General features: G+C 39.9%; 1 protein-coding gene across 12 annotated transcripts in view; it reads left to right on the forward strand.

The window, feature by feature from the left end:
- Nucleotides 1-17,500, forward strand: part of GTDC1 (glycosyltransferase like domain containing 1) — a 179,147-nt gene that overhangs the window by 145,494 nt on the left and 16,153 nt on the right. For all 12 annotated transcript variants that reach the window (XM_027656261.1, XM_027656266.1, XM_027656269.1 and 9 more), the window contains one exon: nt 16,377-16,486. In XM_027656261.1, coding sequence (XP_027512062.1) covers nt 16,377-16,486 — 110 coding nt within the window. The remainder of the gene's footprint in view (nt 1-16,376; nt 16,487-17,500) is intronic.

Raw genomic sequence — 17,500 nt, forward strand, 5'->3', positions numbered from 1 at the left:
GATGATGATGATGATGTTATCTTGCAGAATGGACTCTGCTGGGATAATTTTATGATAAAACACTTTTTTCAAATGCCACTGGGTCCAGGCAGGCATTTACTAGCTACGGGGGCAGCAATCAGTTTCTTCAAAATTTACTGTTCTAAGCCCATTAGAGTTGCAGCGCAGCAAGGCTCTCGATGGAAATCGAAAGCGCCTGCCTCCGTCTGAGGATGCTACATGCAAATCTTCCGGGCTGAACTCCTACCCTTTAGTGTTAGGATGCTTTAGCAACTGGTTTATGTAAATTCACCCATCAAAACAGGCGGTTTATTTTTAATCGATGAATATGAATTAGAAAATAAGGACGCTGGGTTAGCGTTTGCTGAACAGACGAGCATCCTCGGCCTGTAGCCTGGACACAGGTGAAAACAAGGGGCTGGAAGCAACCCCTTGGCTGGGGCAGCGTAGCCAAAAATAAGCACTCGTTGCCTTATTAGAGGCGAAGGCGTCGCGTGCCTTATTCAGGCATCAGCAGTTAAAGGCATCCCCTTCTTGGGCCTAGCACGAGGCTCTCAGAAAAGCAGACTAATTTTAGCCAAGTGCTGTAATGTGCAAAGGGGGTTTTTGTGTGTAAAACATTGGCAGTGGGATCCTGCTTGTCTTCCAGCACGAAGCGCTCGCAGATATTGTCCTATACAATAATACTTAACAACCATTGTCTACCCTGATGATTTACATGTGGTTTTCATTTTAAGGGGGGGGGGGGAAGTAGAAAAGGAAGAATTTTCTTTTTATTTCTTTTTTTAATGTTCTCGTGTTCCCCTTCACCTAACAAAAACCCCCTTTGGCTAAACCATAAAACAGAATCTCTGTGAAGTCGTGCTGTTGTTGCAGAAAACCTCTCTAAACGAAGTGGTGCTGACCTCACCGTGTTGGTGCGTCGCAGGGACCGCTGGCACCCTAAATTACAGCATTAGCCCCAACACCTCTCCTAAGTCCACCCAACGTAGGCCCTGCCCCCTTGGAACAGCATCAAAATCAGAAGTGCCATTCTCTAGCAGACACATTCTTGCTCTAGAGAGGTGTTAAAATATCTTTGCATGAGAAGAGGCCCTCCAATGCAATCCCTGCCCCTTCTCTCCATCCCCCTGACTCTGAGGCTGACAAGGATTTTAGTGTACAAGTTCTGCTGACAGCTGATAAATAACTGACAGTATTTTAGCAGAGTGACGAGGTTCTCCACAGAGTAATTTGTTTTCTCCTTTCTCACCAAGTCTTTAATGTATTCTTATAAACATCTACAGCAAGGCAGTGCTAACAGAAATGACTTATGACCAAGGATATGGATAAAAGGTGGTGATGGGTTTCTGATCTGCGCTCCTGCAAGGGCTGTGTCAAGGAATTACTGTTCCCTTTGTGCAAATGGCCTCTGCTGGAAACAGAGAGTAAAATTGTGGTGATCAATGGACAAACTTCCCACATTTGATCAGAACTTTGCGGTGTCCCACAGGTTTCCACTGTGAAGTGATAAAATGCCTATTTACAATCATAGAATCCTTTAGGTTGGAAAAGACCTGTAAGATCGTTGAGTCCAACCATAAATCATCATGTATAACCACGTTGGACATGTTGGACTGAGTCCAGAGAAGGCCACAAAGATGATTAGAGGGATTGAACCTGTCTCCTGTGAGGAAGGGCTGAGAGAATTGGGATTGTTCAGCCTGGGGAAGAGAAGGCTTTGTGAAGACCTTAGAGCCTCTTCCAAGTACCTAGAGGGGCTACAAGAGAACTGGAGAGGGACTCTGGACAAGGGCATGGAGTGACAGGACAAGGGGGAATGGCTTCACAGTGACAGAGGTGAGGAGTAGGTTGGATATTAGGAAGAAATTCTTGACTGTGAGGGTGGTGAGGCCCTGGCATAGGTTGCCCAGAGCAGCTGTTCAAGGCCAGGTTGGACAGGGCTTGGAGCAATCTGGGCTAGTGGAAGGTGTCCATGCCCATTTCAGGGTGTGGAACAAGATGGTCTTCAAGGTCCCTTTCAACCAAAACCATTCCATGATTCTATGATACTTGAAGGATGAGTATATTATGAGGAGGACAGTGACCAGTGTGGCGTGATCCTCCTCTCCCCCTCAGAAACTAGCCCACCAGCATTTATACATCCATTATTCCCTCTCACTGTCCCCAGTGAGGCCACAGATGTTTGCCAAACCTATTTTTTGCTGTAATTGAGGTACACCAGCATGTTCCTCAGCTCCCTTTGCATATGAGCATGACAGTGGATGTGTGAAGCTGCTAACGTGTTGCACCCCTGGCCAGAGACATGTCATCCAGGTGGCGTGTGTGTAATTTTATTATAAGATCGGTGGCTCTTTACTTTGCTCTTTCATGGAGAAGACCTACAGTGCTGCTTTGAACTCAAGTCATTCACCCAAACCTTATGTTTTTTCTTTTTCCCTGTGTGCTCTGTATCATCTCAGCAGTTAAATGCTTGATAAGAGAAAGTTGTCAGAAATCAATTCTTCTTCCCCTAATTGCACGGGTGTGATAAAAAAAAATCACACGGGGAATCTGCAAGAATTTACACACACATGCAAACAAATAGCTGCTGTCAATTCACATGGAAGATCTGATAAGGCTGTTATCTCTTGTCATACCTACCAGTGTGTGACAAGAGCGTGGGGAAGGACAGGGGGCAGGAGATATGGGAGCAGGAGGAACGGTGGTGGAAATCATGATGAGTAAATTCAGAAGAAAAAAAAAGGCAAATCTAGATGGCAACAATTATCTGAAGATGTCTGGTGCAAGGGAAGGCGGTGTGTAAAGAGATAGTGCTGTACCCAGTTGACTGGTTTTAATGTAGGGTATCACAAAGAAATGAGTGCATGGAGGAAAGGTGGTGTTGTTGTCACCATGTACTATACCAGCATGTGGCTGCCCACTGTGAGGACCTGGTCCTCTTCACTCTGGAGAGAGTCCTTGGGAAGGGATTCCTAATAGTATTTTGTCTTTATTTTATATATATAAAATATATTTTTAAATGATACATAAAGATAATATTACATAATATATAATAAATAATATTTTATATATACATATATATAAAACACAAGTATTAAATGGTAACTTGTTCCTCTTTATCTTGGCAGCACAATACAGAATTTGTGTAGTTACTGTTTGAATTCACAATTCACAACCATTGCATATAGAGGCACTTGAGAATATACAGCGACTCATATTTTCCTCATGCTGTCAAATATTTTGGACCAAAGCTTATCCCGTCAAGTTGCAGGTGTGGCAGGACAACAGAAGAGGAAAGAATAGGTGGTCCACCTAGAAATCACTTTTGAGTACCCAGAAGTGCCATTAGGCTCAACAGGCATCCTCTACTTTGTGAACAGCCTGCAGAGAACAAGTAGATGTGGTGAATAGATTAGACAGACTGAAAAAATAGCCATAAAATGCAAGGTTTTATACAGCTTTAACTAGAAGGTACCAAGTAGGATAGAAAGCCCAAAGGATGTAAATTAACAATTTCAAAATGAGAACTTTTTAGCAGTGCCTAAGAAAATACTTGCAAAGAAAACAGTGGTCACCAGGGCTGAGATACAGATGACATGCAGTGAATGAACCTGTTTCGTGAACGTGTATGTGGATACATTTGTGTAGAAGCTGACAACTGTCCTTCTTGAACACTTGAAAGTGGTCTAACTTCATCTTCGTGCAAGCTGGGGTTAAGTCTGAGGGCAGATACAAGTTTTTTAGAGTCACGGAATCGTTTAGGTTGGAAAAGACCTCTTGAGGATCATCGAATCCAACCGCTAACCCAGCACTGCCAAGTTCACCACTAACTCATGTCCCCATGTGCCACATCCACACATCTTTTAAATCCCTCCAGGGATGGTGACTCAACCAAATAACAAATAAGAAAGTTAATGCAATAATCTGAGAAGTTCAGCTTTAACTGGAAGGCCAATTTGGAAGTGTCCGTTCTTTCATTGTTCATTCAGTGAAGTCTAACCTTGAAATGTCTTCCTGCAGCAGAGGGATTAGGGACATTGAACCTTTCCAGTGGAAGATGTGCTGTTCCTTGATCACTGTTTTTAAGAGCTTGTGGAAATGTTCAGCATGTAATGAAGGTGTGAAAGTTCTGCTAAGTTCTGAACTCCTCAGCATCAATTCTTTCTTACAGCACATTTCTTCGAAGGGCTGTAGACAGTTGATAGTCCAGAGGAGAAAACATCTCAAATTATGATAATGGCAAACAAAGATGATTTATATTGCTTTTGCATTCTTCAGCTGTAAAGCCAGATATAAATTTGAGTATTTTGTTATGTTTATATTATAGGCAGAGCCTAAAATAACTGTTCCAAGAGCAATTATTGGCCTTGTGAGCCTCTCTTCTGTTTCCTTCCTACCTGCTCTCTGACTGAGATGTGGGTAACTAGTGATTCAGAAGAACCATCCTGTAGCTACAAACTAAATTAAAACCTATCAGTTTTGCAAATTTTAAGGCAAACACTTAATCCTGTGATAGAATGGCAGGAATTAAGTGACATTCACCTGTGAGGGGCTGAGAGACCCGAGCCAAACAGAGAGTACCAAGATCTTCCCTCACAAACCTTATGGAACACAAAAATATTTGGATTACCTGCACTTGTGTACACTTTGCCTTTCTATAAAAACTTGCATCTGTTAGTATTTCAATGTGAGTAGTTTGGATCTTAACTTAGAAGTAGAGAAACTGAGGCAGGAAGTGAGTTGCCACAAGAGGAAATGGCCTCAAGTTGTGCCAGGGGAGGTTTAGGTTGGATATTAGGGAAAATCTCTTCATGGAAAGGCTTGTCAAGCTCTGTCACAGGCTGCCAGGGGCAATGGTGGAGTCACCATTCCTGGAGGAATTTAAAAGATGTGTAGATGTGGCCCTTTGGGGACATGGGTTAGTGGTGGCCTCGGCAGTGCTGGGGTAATGGTTGGACTTGATGATGGTTGAGGGCTTTCCTGACCTGAATTATTCTGTGATTCTCCGATCTTTTAGCTTTCCAATAAATTGCGTGTTTGCCAGTCGTATCAAAAGATCCACAGAGGGCAGTGAAGGTGTTTGGGTTTGAGTGGTGTTTTTTCTCCTCTGGTTTCAATTGCCTGGGCTCCTGATTAATCGTCGAAGGAGTTTGCTCCGTTGGCATCGGCAGCGTGCGAAAGGAGAGAGGAACTATCTCAGAAACACAAAGAGCTGAAATATTTTGTGATCTCTTCCCACTCAGATGTATCCTTCAAGTCACGTTCCCTCAGTCAAGGGAAATAATTTCAGTTACCCTGGTCACAGCAGAAAGCAGTCCTCTTTTTGAATGCCTTTTTTCATTAATGTAGATATGTTCCTGAGATGAGAGACGATGTTTCTTCTAATTACGGTTACATGTAGCTAATTTCCTTTTTTTAAAAGCTCAGTGTGAAAGGCAGTTTCCTTTAAAAAGGGGGGGGGGGGGGAAGAAAAAAGTGATACAGCTGATGTTCCTGTTGCCTTAGCAACAGATTTATTTATTAGGGTCTGAAATGACATGAGTTAATATACCACATACCTGCTGATCGGCAAACTCTCCTATTTCAGCTCCAGTTGACAATTAAGTCCTGGACAGCTACAGCCAGGGGTTAATGTTACTCATTAGGAGAACTAGGTCATTACTGGGATATCAAGGCACTTAAGGCAGCATGGATAAAATACAAAATTCAACATCTCAAGGAGTGAGGGGTTTTATGTTAATTAACCTTATTTTCCTTTCATTAAAAAAAATCTTTCATATATGCATATGACAGTGGATCAATTAATTGGGAAAGGGAAAAAAAAAGGAGTAAGCTGTAGTTTACTTTCCTCTCCTAGTTGTCTTCATTTCCTTTGGAAGGGTTTCATTATTTTATGGAAAATTCTTATGTCTATATGATGAGTAAAAAGGGTATTAAAATTAAGAAGGGAATCATCATGGAAATCAGCTTTACCACAAGGGAATGAGCAAATAAAAGCCTTGGAAATGAAAATAAATAAGCTTTGCTAATACCTCACCTAAGGAGCAGAATATAAGCCCATCAGAGCTTGGAGATATTTAGAGGTACTTCTTTGCTTCTTTATTAAGCAGTTACATAGTTATTTGACCTTCAGAAACTGAAACTTTAGAGAACTAATTCAAGTTGTTGGCAAATATTCTATTTACAGGAAGCTGATTGGTGGCTTAACTGACAGTAACTCCTGCAGTTAGTATTTGGCTTCTGATTTCCAGGAAAATTAAATATATTCTCTGAAAGTTTTATTAAGATATCTGAGTGGGAGTTTTAACTTGATAAGTCATGAGTGATTTAATAAAGCTCTCCTGAAAGCCTTTATTTACTAACTTTTAGCAGACTTCATTCTGATACTGGAGAACTTAATAGGCTGAAAAAGAATCTCATTAAAATGAAACTTATTTTTTTACTCACTGTTTCCCCAAATACACTTGGTTCTTTCACTTGTACTAAGCACTCCACTTTCTTTTCTATATTTAAACTCTGTGGCCCAATTCTGGTTCTTATTGTGTTTAGACCAATTTGGTGTAAAACCTTTCTCCATTCCTGTCAAGACAAGGTTGAAGCAGCATCTTACCTGGGCTGCACTTAATGAACCATTGTATCAGATTGTAAGAGCACTGTTACCTGTAACAAAAGCGAAATTCAAGCCCTGTGAGAGGTTTTATGACTCTATGGGATGGTTTTACATATAATAAAAAAAGTTAAATAATACCGAGATTCTGCCTGAAATATCACACACAAAAACCTTCCTTCAGGGCCAGGTTGGGTTGGGTTTGGAGTAACCTCATCTAGTAGGGGATGACCCTGCCCATGGCAAGGGAGTTGGAATGAGATGAGCTTTAAGATCCTTTCCCACCCAAGCCATTCCATGATTCTATGATGCTGTGAATCCCTCTCTGCTATCCAGCTGCTCACAGAGGAGCCACTTCAGTGCCATCCTCTGGAGCCTGTTACAATAAATGCTTGAGTCATGATTGAGAAACTGAGTTAATGTAGGACTACAACTGCATCACCTGGACATTTCATTTGAAGATCATTTAAGTTTGGAACAGATGCATCAGTTTGCCTTAACAGCTCCAGTAAGCTTGGCTCTCTGTTTTCCCATGGCAGGAAACTCATTTTATGGTGTCTTTTCTCTTTCTTGTACACTGTGAAACCCAAGTCTTAGAGCAGAAACACATGTGAACTGGTGAGATTAAGGAGTTCTCTCAAGGCTCTTCCACCTATGGCTATCAAAGCAATCCTTTTCTACTCCATTCACCTAATCTGGTTTTGGCCTTTCAAACCTCTTCCTTCTGTCTTTGCCAGGCTCAGTTCCCTGGGCATCTCCTCATACACAGTCACGTGCAGTAAATTTGCATCTCAGTCTTCTCTAGTTCCTCAGCCTTTCTCTGTCTCCATCTTTTCACTCCCTGTCTCTGCAAGGGACTTTCAACAACACCCTGGTTCCTCTTTTCTCCTAAGGCCCCCTTGTCCAACTCATGTTGTCCTCTTGGTCTCTTACACTGGTTTCCCATTTTCCCCAATATGAACTGGCTTTGTGTTGTATCTTTTCCCCATCTCCTTTACTTCTTCACTCAGTTCCCTATTTCTTTGCCATGCTATTCTTTCAGAGCTGGTCATATTGATCAGATCCTACTTGTCCCCTTTGCTTTTTTTCTGATTCACATCTAAGAGTTTTAATCAAACTAGAAAAGTTTATTGCTTATATATTCCTTGTTTATTTCCTTACTTTCAGTGCATATGAACCAGTTATTTAATCTGCAAAGTCCAGTCATTTTATTCTGAGTGCAGCAGATGAGTCATTGAAAGTGAAGACAGCATCTGTGTTCATAGCTCAGATATTAGATCCTGCCTGGGTTTTGGCAACCTGACCTGCAGCAGTAGGACTGTCCTGCTCAGCTTTAGCCTAAGGTGTGCCCAAGACATGGGCATTGTTCAGTGACCAGGCACAAAAAGACATTTTCCAAAGGCCTGGGTACGCTTTTAGGAAGATTTCCAACGCATGCAACAAAAAGCATATCTTGGACTGAAAACCAAATACATCCAAAAAGATGTTCAAATACATAAAACAGAGACTTATTTAAAATCTAATACATCCAAGATATGCTTTGCAGTTTTACTAGGTAGTGTTGTGTTTTGGTTTTTTTCATCTTGTTCTTGGACGTTCTGGAAAACTTTGGGCAGAACTTTTCTAGAAGATTATAGTCCAAGATAAGCCTTAGTTTTGGGAAACATCATAAGCAGGGACAGAAGAGGTTTTGTAATACAAAGTCCCAGGCAAACTTAGCAGATGGTGCCACCAGCCCCCACTGTAATTCACAGCACCCTGGACCAAAGTATGGGAATAGCCTTCAGGAGACAAAAATCAAATATTTCAGAAGCAAGTGATCTAATATTTCTCCTTATTCTCACCAGTAATAGGAGGGTTATGTTTCTCCTTTAAAGCGCTTTTTAATTAGTTTCCTCTTCTTGCAACACTGTTTGACTCTTGTCTCTTTCCCTTCTCTTCCCTGTTCTCCTTTTCTGCCTGTTTTCACCCTTTTTCCCCCCTCCCTTTGTCCTCTAATCACTGCTTTTTCTCCGCTGTTTGTTCAAAACCTGACTCAATTCAATGAGTTGATTCCTCGTTCTGAAAGCAGTGAGATTTGGAGTTACTTTTATCTTGTTGAATAATGAGTTTCAAGCCTTGGTCTTGGTGCCAGAAAAGTTTCTGACTGGGAGCTGTTATAAGGATGAGTTATCTCAGGTACCTGAGCTAATTATTCTTGGGGTATTAATCAGTAAAGACCAGGACTTAGTGTTTGACCCAGGCAAGTGATGGAGTATTAAACAGTTGTAACTTGGTAATGTGAATCCACCCTGGAAATCAGAGAGGAGCCACTTGTAAGGTGGGATCACCATTCTCAGGCAAATCTGTAGTAATGTAGTTTTTGTGTAGTAATTTATATATAAATTTATATTTAGATACAACTTCTCCTATTCTTTAAAGGAACCACTTGAGTACATGGTTATCTACTTATTATCCTGTTCATAACCATTTATTGTTACCATTACATAACTTTTTTATAGTATTTTATAGTTGAATTACAGTTGGGTATGTTGTATGTGGTTATCAGGGCTGTCAGAGTCACTCAGGTATTTTATCTCATCCCAACAACGGGAAACCTTTTCCTGTGTTACCTAAAGTAACACTAAAGGTAGTTGCTTAATTTTTTTTTAAATAAACTGTTTGGGGTTAGTCCCTAGCAGTTACTGGGTTTTGTTGCAGATTCAAATAAAATGTTTTTTTTGTCTGAACCCTCTACTTTGGAGCAGCCAGGCTGTCCGAGTTGGAGTAAAAGAAATTAAAGGCATCATTGATTTTTACACCAACATAACTGAGACCAAACACCAGCCTTTGTCTTCAAAGGTTAATCTCCCTTTAGGAAATAAGCAGGAGGCTCCATGACTGATGCTGATCCAGAGGTTTCTTTGGTTAGAGAACGTGCAATATTTTATTTTGAGTTTTTCCTTCATGAGTTGTGAGGGGAGAAGAAGAATCTAAACAATAAACTCCCAAGGTTCTTTTTTTTTCCCCCCCTTTTTTATGAATCTCTTGTAGATAACACGAGATAGGAGAAAATGCTTTTCCAGCGTAAAGCAAAAGGCCACCCATTTTTCTCAGACCTGTGATTTGAACAAATCAGAGGGTAAAATACACACTCCTCACTGTAAATACGTCATGGGTTCTAATAGAAAATAAAACACTGTCTTTGCCAGTACTGTTTGGCTGCTTTTTGCCTCCCCGGTGCCATTTTTTAATTCCTGGCTTGCAGAGGTGTTCTGCAAGCACAGGCCAGGATTAGGACCTTTTTTGCTTGTAGGACCTCCAGTTGCCAGCTGAAATTTATTCTGTAGGGTCCTTTTTTTCCACACAAAAGCATTTTCTTCTACTTGACTCCATTTTCTGTGAACTGAGGGGGTATTAGATATTGTGGTAACTTTTGATGCTGATGATGCCAGACAATGTTTAGAGGCACAATTACAGCAAAGACATTTTATAAAGCAGATCAGCTGAAAAATAAAATTCACTGGACTTAACTACATATTTACAGTCTACCTCTGTCTCATCTTGGAAATGTAAAAAGAGGGGAAAATACTGTGATAAATTGAATAAATGAAAAGCAATTAACTTTTTCTTCATGTTTGCATTTCACAGTTATTTCTTTTTCCCCTGTTTCTTTTCTAATAGCTCTTTCCTGGCAGTAATATTTTCTCTTTTGCAGTTATCATGAGCATTGTTACCACAAATTTGGTATTAAAATTTTAATTTTTTTCTGTCACTTTTTTTCCTCCCCTAATCTTAACATAGAAAATTTATATTAAAGTCATTTGATTTAGGAAAGTATTCTGTGAAAATAATTACTAGAATGTATTTCATTTGATATATTGAATAGGCTTGTAACAGGAGTCCTCTTACTTTGAGAAGAATATTATTCTCCTAAAGTATTTACTGATTCTGATTCTCACCATATGAAAGCTCCTCTAAGACCATATCTTGCAGATGGGGAAACCTGGGCAGAGCTGTCTCATGGGAAATCAGTGTCAGGAAAAGACCAGAAATCTGCAATTCTCTGTTTTGAAGGCCAGGTTTATTTTTTTGTGACTACACTTCTCCTTTCTAACGTTGTTGGATTACAATAAACCTATATTCAGATTTTTCTGAGCTCAAGATTAAATGTGAAATATCAAAGTGTAATACAGGAAGTAGTATCATGCAATGAAAAAATCCCTGATATTGTTCTTTAGGTTGGGTTTGGCTTGAAGTGGAGCCTTGTTTTTAGTTCTGTAGGGTGTGCATGCAAAGACTGCACCATTTATTGATGTGCTGCTGTTGGCTTCTTGAGAATGCCCTGGAAGATACAGGGAACAGGAGACTGATGTCATATGATCCCTCTTATCAGCCTGTGGCCTTCTCATCACCCTTCCCACGGCCGTACCAGGTCAGTGCTAAACAGGAAAGAACCTCAAGTTCCTGCTATTATCACCCCAACCAAGAATGTTCCTGGGGTAAAGGCACCTTCCAGCTTCTAGCAGAGACTGTCCTTGCCTTTCTTCACTTTCTTTCTTTCACATATTTGAACTCTGACAAGGGTTTTTGCAGATTTTCTGCCTGTTGCTCCATGGTGCTTTTGCTCTCCATCCTCTCTGTGCTGTGATTCCCTGTTTCTGCCACCACGTGCCTTTGCTCTCTTTATTCTCTTCATCTTGGTTCTCCTCTTCTGCTTCCTATTTTATATCTTTACTGGTTTTTTCTGACCTTTTCTCTACCACTGTCAAATACTTTCTACAGCTTCTCCCTATCTCCAAGTCTGCTTTCTCTGTATTCTTTCATTTTCCCAATCCTGTGCCTTTTCCTTTTTCTCTTCTGTTTACCCTGGATTTATCCTTTTCCTCCCTGGGTTTGGATATGCCATAATTTTTTAGTTTTCACCAGGCATATTTATTTTTTTTATGATTTTGTTTCTCTTCTAGTGGTGCTCCTCCCCTTTACGTTGCTTTGCCCATCTCCTCTGCCCTGTTGCTGCCAAACTCACACCTCACTGTTTCACTTTCCCGAAAGTAAAGGACCAGTATCATGTCAATGTCTGTGTCTTTGAAACATTATTTCCTTAATTTTTAGTTATTGATTCTGTGCTCATGGGCTTCCCCAGCCCCCCATCCCTGCCCCTCACACCTTTCCTGTGCTCCACTGCAGCCGTGCCTTTCCCTGGTTGATGTCCCCTGTTCCCTTCTCTTCTCCCTGGAGGTCTCTTGGCTCTTGTCTTTGATCTCCACAACTGCTGCCCAGCCTCCTCAATAATGAGTGATACTTCAGTGGCCTATTTTACCAGCTATTTTCTAGTAATCATTGTAGGCAGGCAGAAATCAATCTTTTAGCTCTTGCTGCATGTCATAAAAAAAATTAAAAAATTAAAAAATTCAAATGCTGCTTCAACTTCTGAAGATTTTATGCCATTCCCCACCTTTGCTCGTCTGACATTCAGGTAATTTTGTGAAATGGGGAGGCAGAAGGAGATGCACCCAGTGTGGATTGTTTGGATTTAAGGCAATGTACAATGTGAAATATTACCGCGTGCCCTCACAGTTTGGGATTCTCTCCTGCTGAAAATCTCCCGTGCTAAATGTCCTAAGAAGATTAAGATCAACCCTTTTAATATTGCTTTTAGCTGAGCTTATTTGTAACCCTTTCAGAATATGTAGCACCTTAATGGCTGGACTCGATGGTCTTAAAGGTCTTTTCCAACCTAAATCATTTCGTGATTCTAAGAGATGTCACGACAGGGCTGTTGCTTTCACAAGCATTGCATACTATATGTAGTACATAGTATTTCCTCAAATAGTAACACTTTCTTCCCTAGTTTTGCACTTTTATGTTACTGATTAAATACATTAACCCCAAGTTTTAATATTTTTTTTAATATAGTGCATTTATTTTACCCTTTGAGCAAGTCTTTTCCACAACTCTTCTGCTTCCTAATTGCATTACTTAGATGTGCCTTCTTCCAAATCCTAAATAACTATGATTATCACCATGTAGGATAAGTTTACATATACTTAAAAAATTAAACTAAAATCAGAGAAGACCATATGGGTCTCTTACTGAATTCAGGAGATGAATATGCATTGAATAATGTAAAGGGCCAAATTCTGTTAATTTTTTATATATTTTTTTAATGTTTTTCGCCATCACTGGGTATCTTACATCCCCGGGGAATAACTCCAGTGTAGCTGGTCTCCATGTACTCTCCTTCCAGTCACATCAGTGGGTAAGGCTCAAGGGCTCAGGCTGAATTCCCAAAATCCCTGAAGAGCAGAAGGGTGTTTTGGAGCCTGTTGCCATTGATTGTATAGAAGAGCATCATCCTAGTGCTATGAAGTTGCTTTTTTAAATCATTTGAGGCTGAAAAGAGGGATGTCAAGTCATCAATTAATCCTGACAGCATCCTTCTGTGGTGAAGAAATAATATTGTCACACCCATATTATGAACAGAGAATCGAAGGCAGAGATAATGGAGGCTCAGCACTGGTGCTGCTGCTCCCACCACCTTCACATTCCCCATTCAAGGACACTCTTCAAAGTTTTCAGATTACAAAGGAAAGTCACTAAATCAAGCTGAACCCTGGACCTTGTCCCTCCGCCCAGATCACTAAACTTCAGCCAGTTCTTAAGAGGGAGTTCAGATCTCTCTTAAAATGGGTGTTGGACTCAAAAATAGAAAATCCTGGGTAAAAGAAATGTAATGTGCAGTATCTGAACAAGGAGATGGAGTGTTTCCAAGGCAGGGCTCTCAATTCTGAATGTAGGTATGGTGTCTGTGTCTGTTTTGGGGCATTAACAGCTGGAGTTTGGTCATTCTGGTCTTTGCATGTTCTTACAATGAAATTTAGAGCATCTTCATCCCATACCCAGTTCTTATTTTTCATTTATCAGATGCATATCAAATCAAGTGAAAATACAAAAGCATTTCAAATACCTCAACTGAACAACAAAGCCAGACCCTGGAGTCACATTAGCTTGATTTTTTCCCTAAACATAATATCTTAAAAAAAAAAAACTTTACATTTTAGTACCAGGCTTTTATACTGTTTTGCAGTTCTTCTTCGGGAAATGGAGTATATATAATTAATACTGTTTAATAAAGCTCAAAAATGCAACAGATGCAGCCAAAAGTGCACATCATTTTGAGCAGATCTTTACAGAACAGACATTCCATATTGTGTTCATCTTTTTCCACGATCACTGCTATGGCAATCTGGTGTGTTTAGCAGTTGTTGCTGAGTAAGGCAGACTGGATTGTATATGATTTTCTCCATGTCAGCCAAGAAACAGAGCTCTCTTCTTTTTGATGCAGCAAAGAGGTGGTCTTGTACTATTTATTGCTGTCTACCAGGAGCAGCTAATACCTGTAGTAACCTGCAAGAATAATAATGCTTTGCTGTCTGTAGGTGCAAGGACTAGAAGCTTTCTGTAGGTCTTTACTGAAAATAAATGGGTTATGGGGTGGAGAAGTCACAGGAACTAATAAATCAAATCAGATGAGCTCCCAAATAGAAAAGCTATAAGATTCACGAAATATATAATTAAAATCTGTGAGTATCACCTAAAAGTGAAATATTTTAAACGAGAGTATGGAAGGAGGTTCACCTACAGAAGAAAACTCATAAGAGAGGCTCCAGTGCAGAGGAAACATTTCCCCTTTCAGCATTCCTTCTGGGTGCCAAATTTTCCTTCTGTTCTTCCCCACCTATTAAACAAAGCTGCAACTTCCAATTCCTATCAGTTTTCCTAAATATGTGCAGCTTATGTGGCTTCGCCGAGCTGTAAGGCTCCGTGTTCTCCTGCCAGCTCCTTGACAATGTGGCTCCAACAGCATCCTCCACTTTTGGCTGCCTCTGGGACCCCTGGTCTCTTCTGGAAAGCGAGAGGGAAAGCATATCCTTTGCTGGAAGGACTTTTTGTGACTGTGAAGCTGATAGCGGGGCTGTGAAGAGCTTGGAAAGATCTCTGTCGGCATCGTGGCTGTGGAGTCTGCCGGCTCAGGGATGCGTCGGTCCATCGGGATGAGCGGATCCGGGGTGGCCTCACAACATCACATATAAAGCACCCACAAAGCCTGTCTTTGGGAAACTGAGGCTGAGGGGAAACTTTGTGATGAATTTCACTTACTCCCAGCATCAAGGCTGTTTTCCTTGCAAGCATTTACAATAGGGATGTTCCTTTCCAGCCAAATCCAAATCCTGAATTGCGACCCCATGTCCCACGAGCTGGGCATTTGGAGGAAACTGAATACTGGCAGCATGTTTCTACACAGAAGTTACCTACCAGAAACAGGTGGCTCTTTTAGGAGTGAGGATGCAGTAAACTAATAGACAGAGATCTGGGATCTTTGCAACTGGGAGAAACCCACTTTCCAAGCCAGTGCTCATATCCACTTCAGTTACTGGAACCGCCGTGAAAACTCCTGGTTCACAGATGTGAAACAAATTACGGAGCTTATGCAGTTGCATTCCTCCTTATTATTGGGAACAAAACAAATCTGGGGGATGGAGGACTTCTTAAAGTGATTATTGTCTGGCTTTATTTTAAGAAAATGCTACTAATTCTGAAAGCTCCCCAATTCCTGAAGGTTTCTCAGCCTAGGGAAGTCACATTAATTATAAGATTAATTTATTTTAATTCCCTAAACCAAAAATATTGACTGAATGAGAAATTAAGACGTGTAGAGCTGCAGATGTCATTCGGCTTCAGATTTCCTGAATGATATAATTATTAATCTTTTATATAGCAGAGTCACAGACCTACAGATTCATTCTGCAAAATTACTCTGTGAAGAAAGACACCGGGACAGCTGAGCTATAGATTTGCCCTTAATACAGGAAGGAAAAAGGTGGGATTTTCTAAATAATAAATAAAACCAAAATATTTTAAAGGCATATGGTGCACATCTGTCTGAAATACAATAATTTAAAGCAGAGTAATTAAATGCAAGATATAATATTCACCTTAGAGTGAGGAAATTATCTCATTTCTTTTTTAATATAAATTGTGGAATTTGGAAATTTAGATCATTTGTGATACCTTTTGAACCTCTCATTTTGCACTAGTAAAGGAGATAGATTAGAAAATTGGGGAGTTAGTTTATTTTTACGTAAACCTGAATTGTGTTTCATATCATTGAGTGTCATATCCATACAAACCTTGAATATTATCTACAGGTTTCTTATGTTCTGTTTTAACTTCTAGTTAACTTCTTAAAAGTCTAAAGGTAGAAAATACCTTGTGGTAGTTTATTCCTTTCTTTACCTAAAGCACTGAATGGATTAGAAGCTTTTCAAGAGTATAGCATGGATTCCTAAAATTCCAGTTTGGGAAATCATGTGCATTTAGGGAAAGTTTTCGATTGACCTGTTTCTCCTGAAAAAAAGGGTGAACTGCAGTGGAAGTCATGTACATATTTTTGACAGGCAAAAAAAATATTTTTCTTCCTACCCAGTTTTTTAAAATGCTTTTGCCTTCAGTTGAGTGAGATGTTACTCGGTCCTTCTCACTTGGTAATTTGAAGAGTGAAGGAATCAGTTTAAGATAGGGAAGAGAGAAGAATCTGATGAAATTGTGATCCTGTGTTGAGGAAAATGTTCAACCATGCAGTGTAAGCAAAGAAAAGAGGGAAATTACACTGAGGACATTTAGTCCCCAAAAGTACAATTTAAAAGAAATATTGTTCTGATGAAAAAAAAATAAAACAACTCCACAAGTAAACGATACTGAGATAAGTTCTGTTTGTTTTAAGGGAACATGACAAAGACCCTGAAACTTTCTTTAAAGTACTGATGAAGCTGAAAGAAGATGATCTGCCTTTCCATGTGTCCGTCCTCGGAGAGACTTTCAGTGAAATTCCAGGTACCTTTCCATTTTTCCTTTCCAATAAAGTTAACATAAAATAGATGCTTCCATAAGTAGCTTTCATGTATGTATTTTCTTATCTTAGTGGAAAGAACGTGTTTAAAATCTTCCTAGTTGTAAAACTAAATAATATTGATACATTGTAAAATTAAAATTATTAAACATGGTAAACATTTTTTATTTTACTTGTCAGACCAAAACTTTACTTATGACTTTCAGTTCAGTAACACTTCTATATTTATTTACATAGAGAGATAGGTGTGAGTGATTGGATGGTTCAGATAGGAAACAAAATCTTTCAGGTCAAGGCCGCTCATCTGAAATCCAGACTGCGATTTTAACAGGTGAAAACACTTAGTTCCCTTTCAGACGTGAGGTTAAGGGCTGCTGTGGAGAGCTTCTGGTTTGTATCTGGCATGAAAGTGGTCATTAATCTTTAATATTTTTATACCACCCTTTTGCACACTCCTTCCGTTTCTTAGCTTCTGAGAACCACTACTCTGTGAACAGTTTCACCTATCTGCAAAATAAATAGATTATATTCAGGCACACACAGCTTTGTGCCTGAGATATTGTGGCAATAAAGAGAGTAATCAAATCCTGTACCGGGTGCATTTGTAATAAATTAAACCTTTAAAAAAGGTACATTAATAACAAGCGAGTGTCAAAATATCCAATGTTTCAGCTCATACATGTTTTCCAAAGTGTAGGCTTCCATCCCCTCGCCTCATCAGTCTGTGAAAATAGACTGGGGATTAGTTTATTTGTCAGGTCTGTCATATCTGTTGCCTGCTGGACTGGTGATATTTCAATTGGTTTAGTTTTGATTTTGCCGTTTTTAAGACGCCAAGGAATTGATCTGATCCAAATAACTTTTGGGTCCCCAACTGTGGCACAGCTGGATTGGAAAAAGAGGTAATAATTCGGTAGCAGGAAATTCTTCGTGTTTTCTGTCCACTTCCTTTTTAGACAGTTTGCTGAAAGCTTGTTCTTCCAGGCAAGTCTTATCAC

Source organism: Corapipo altera, unplaced genomic scaffold (genome assembly GCF_003945725.1).
Source record: "Corapipo altera isolate COAL_440 unplaced genomic scaffold, ASM394572v1 68, whole genome shotgun sequence".
NCBI classification, from domain to species: domain Eukaryota; kingdom Metazoa; phylum Chordata; class Aves; order Passeriformes; family Pipridae; genus Corapipo; species Corapipo altera.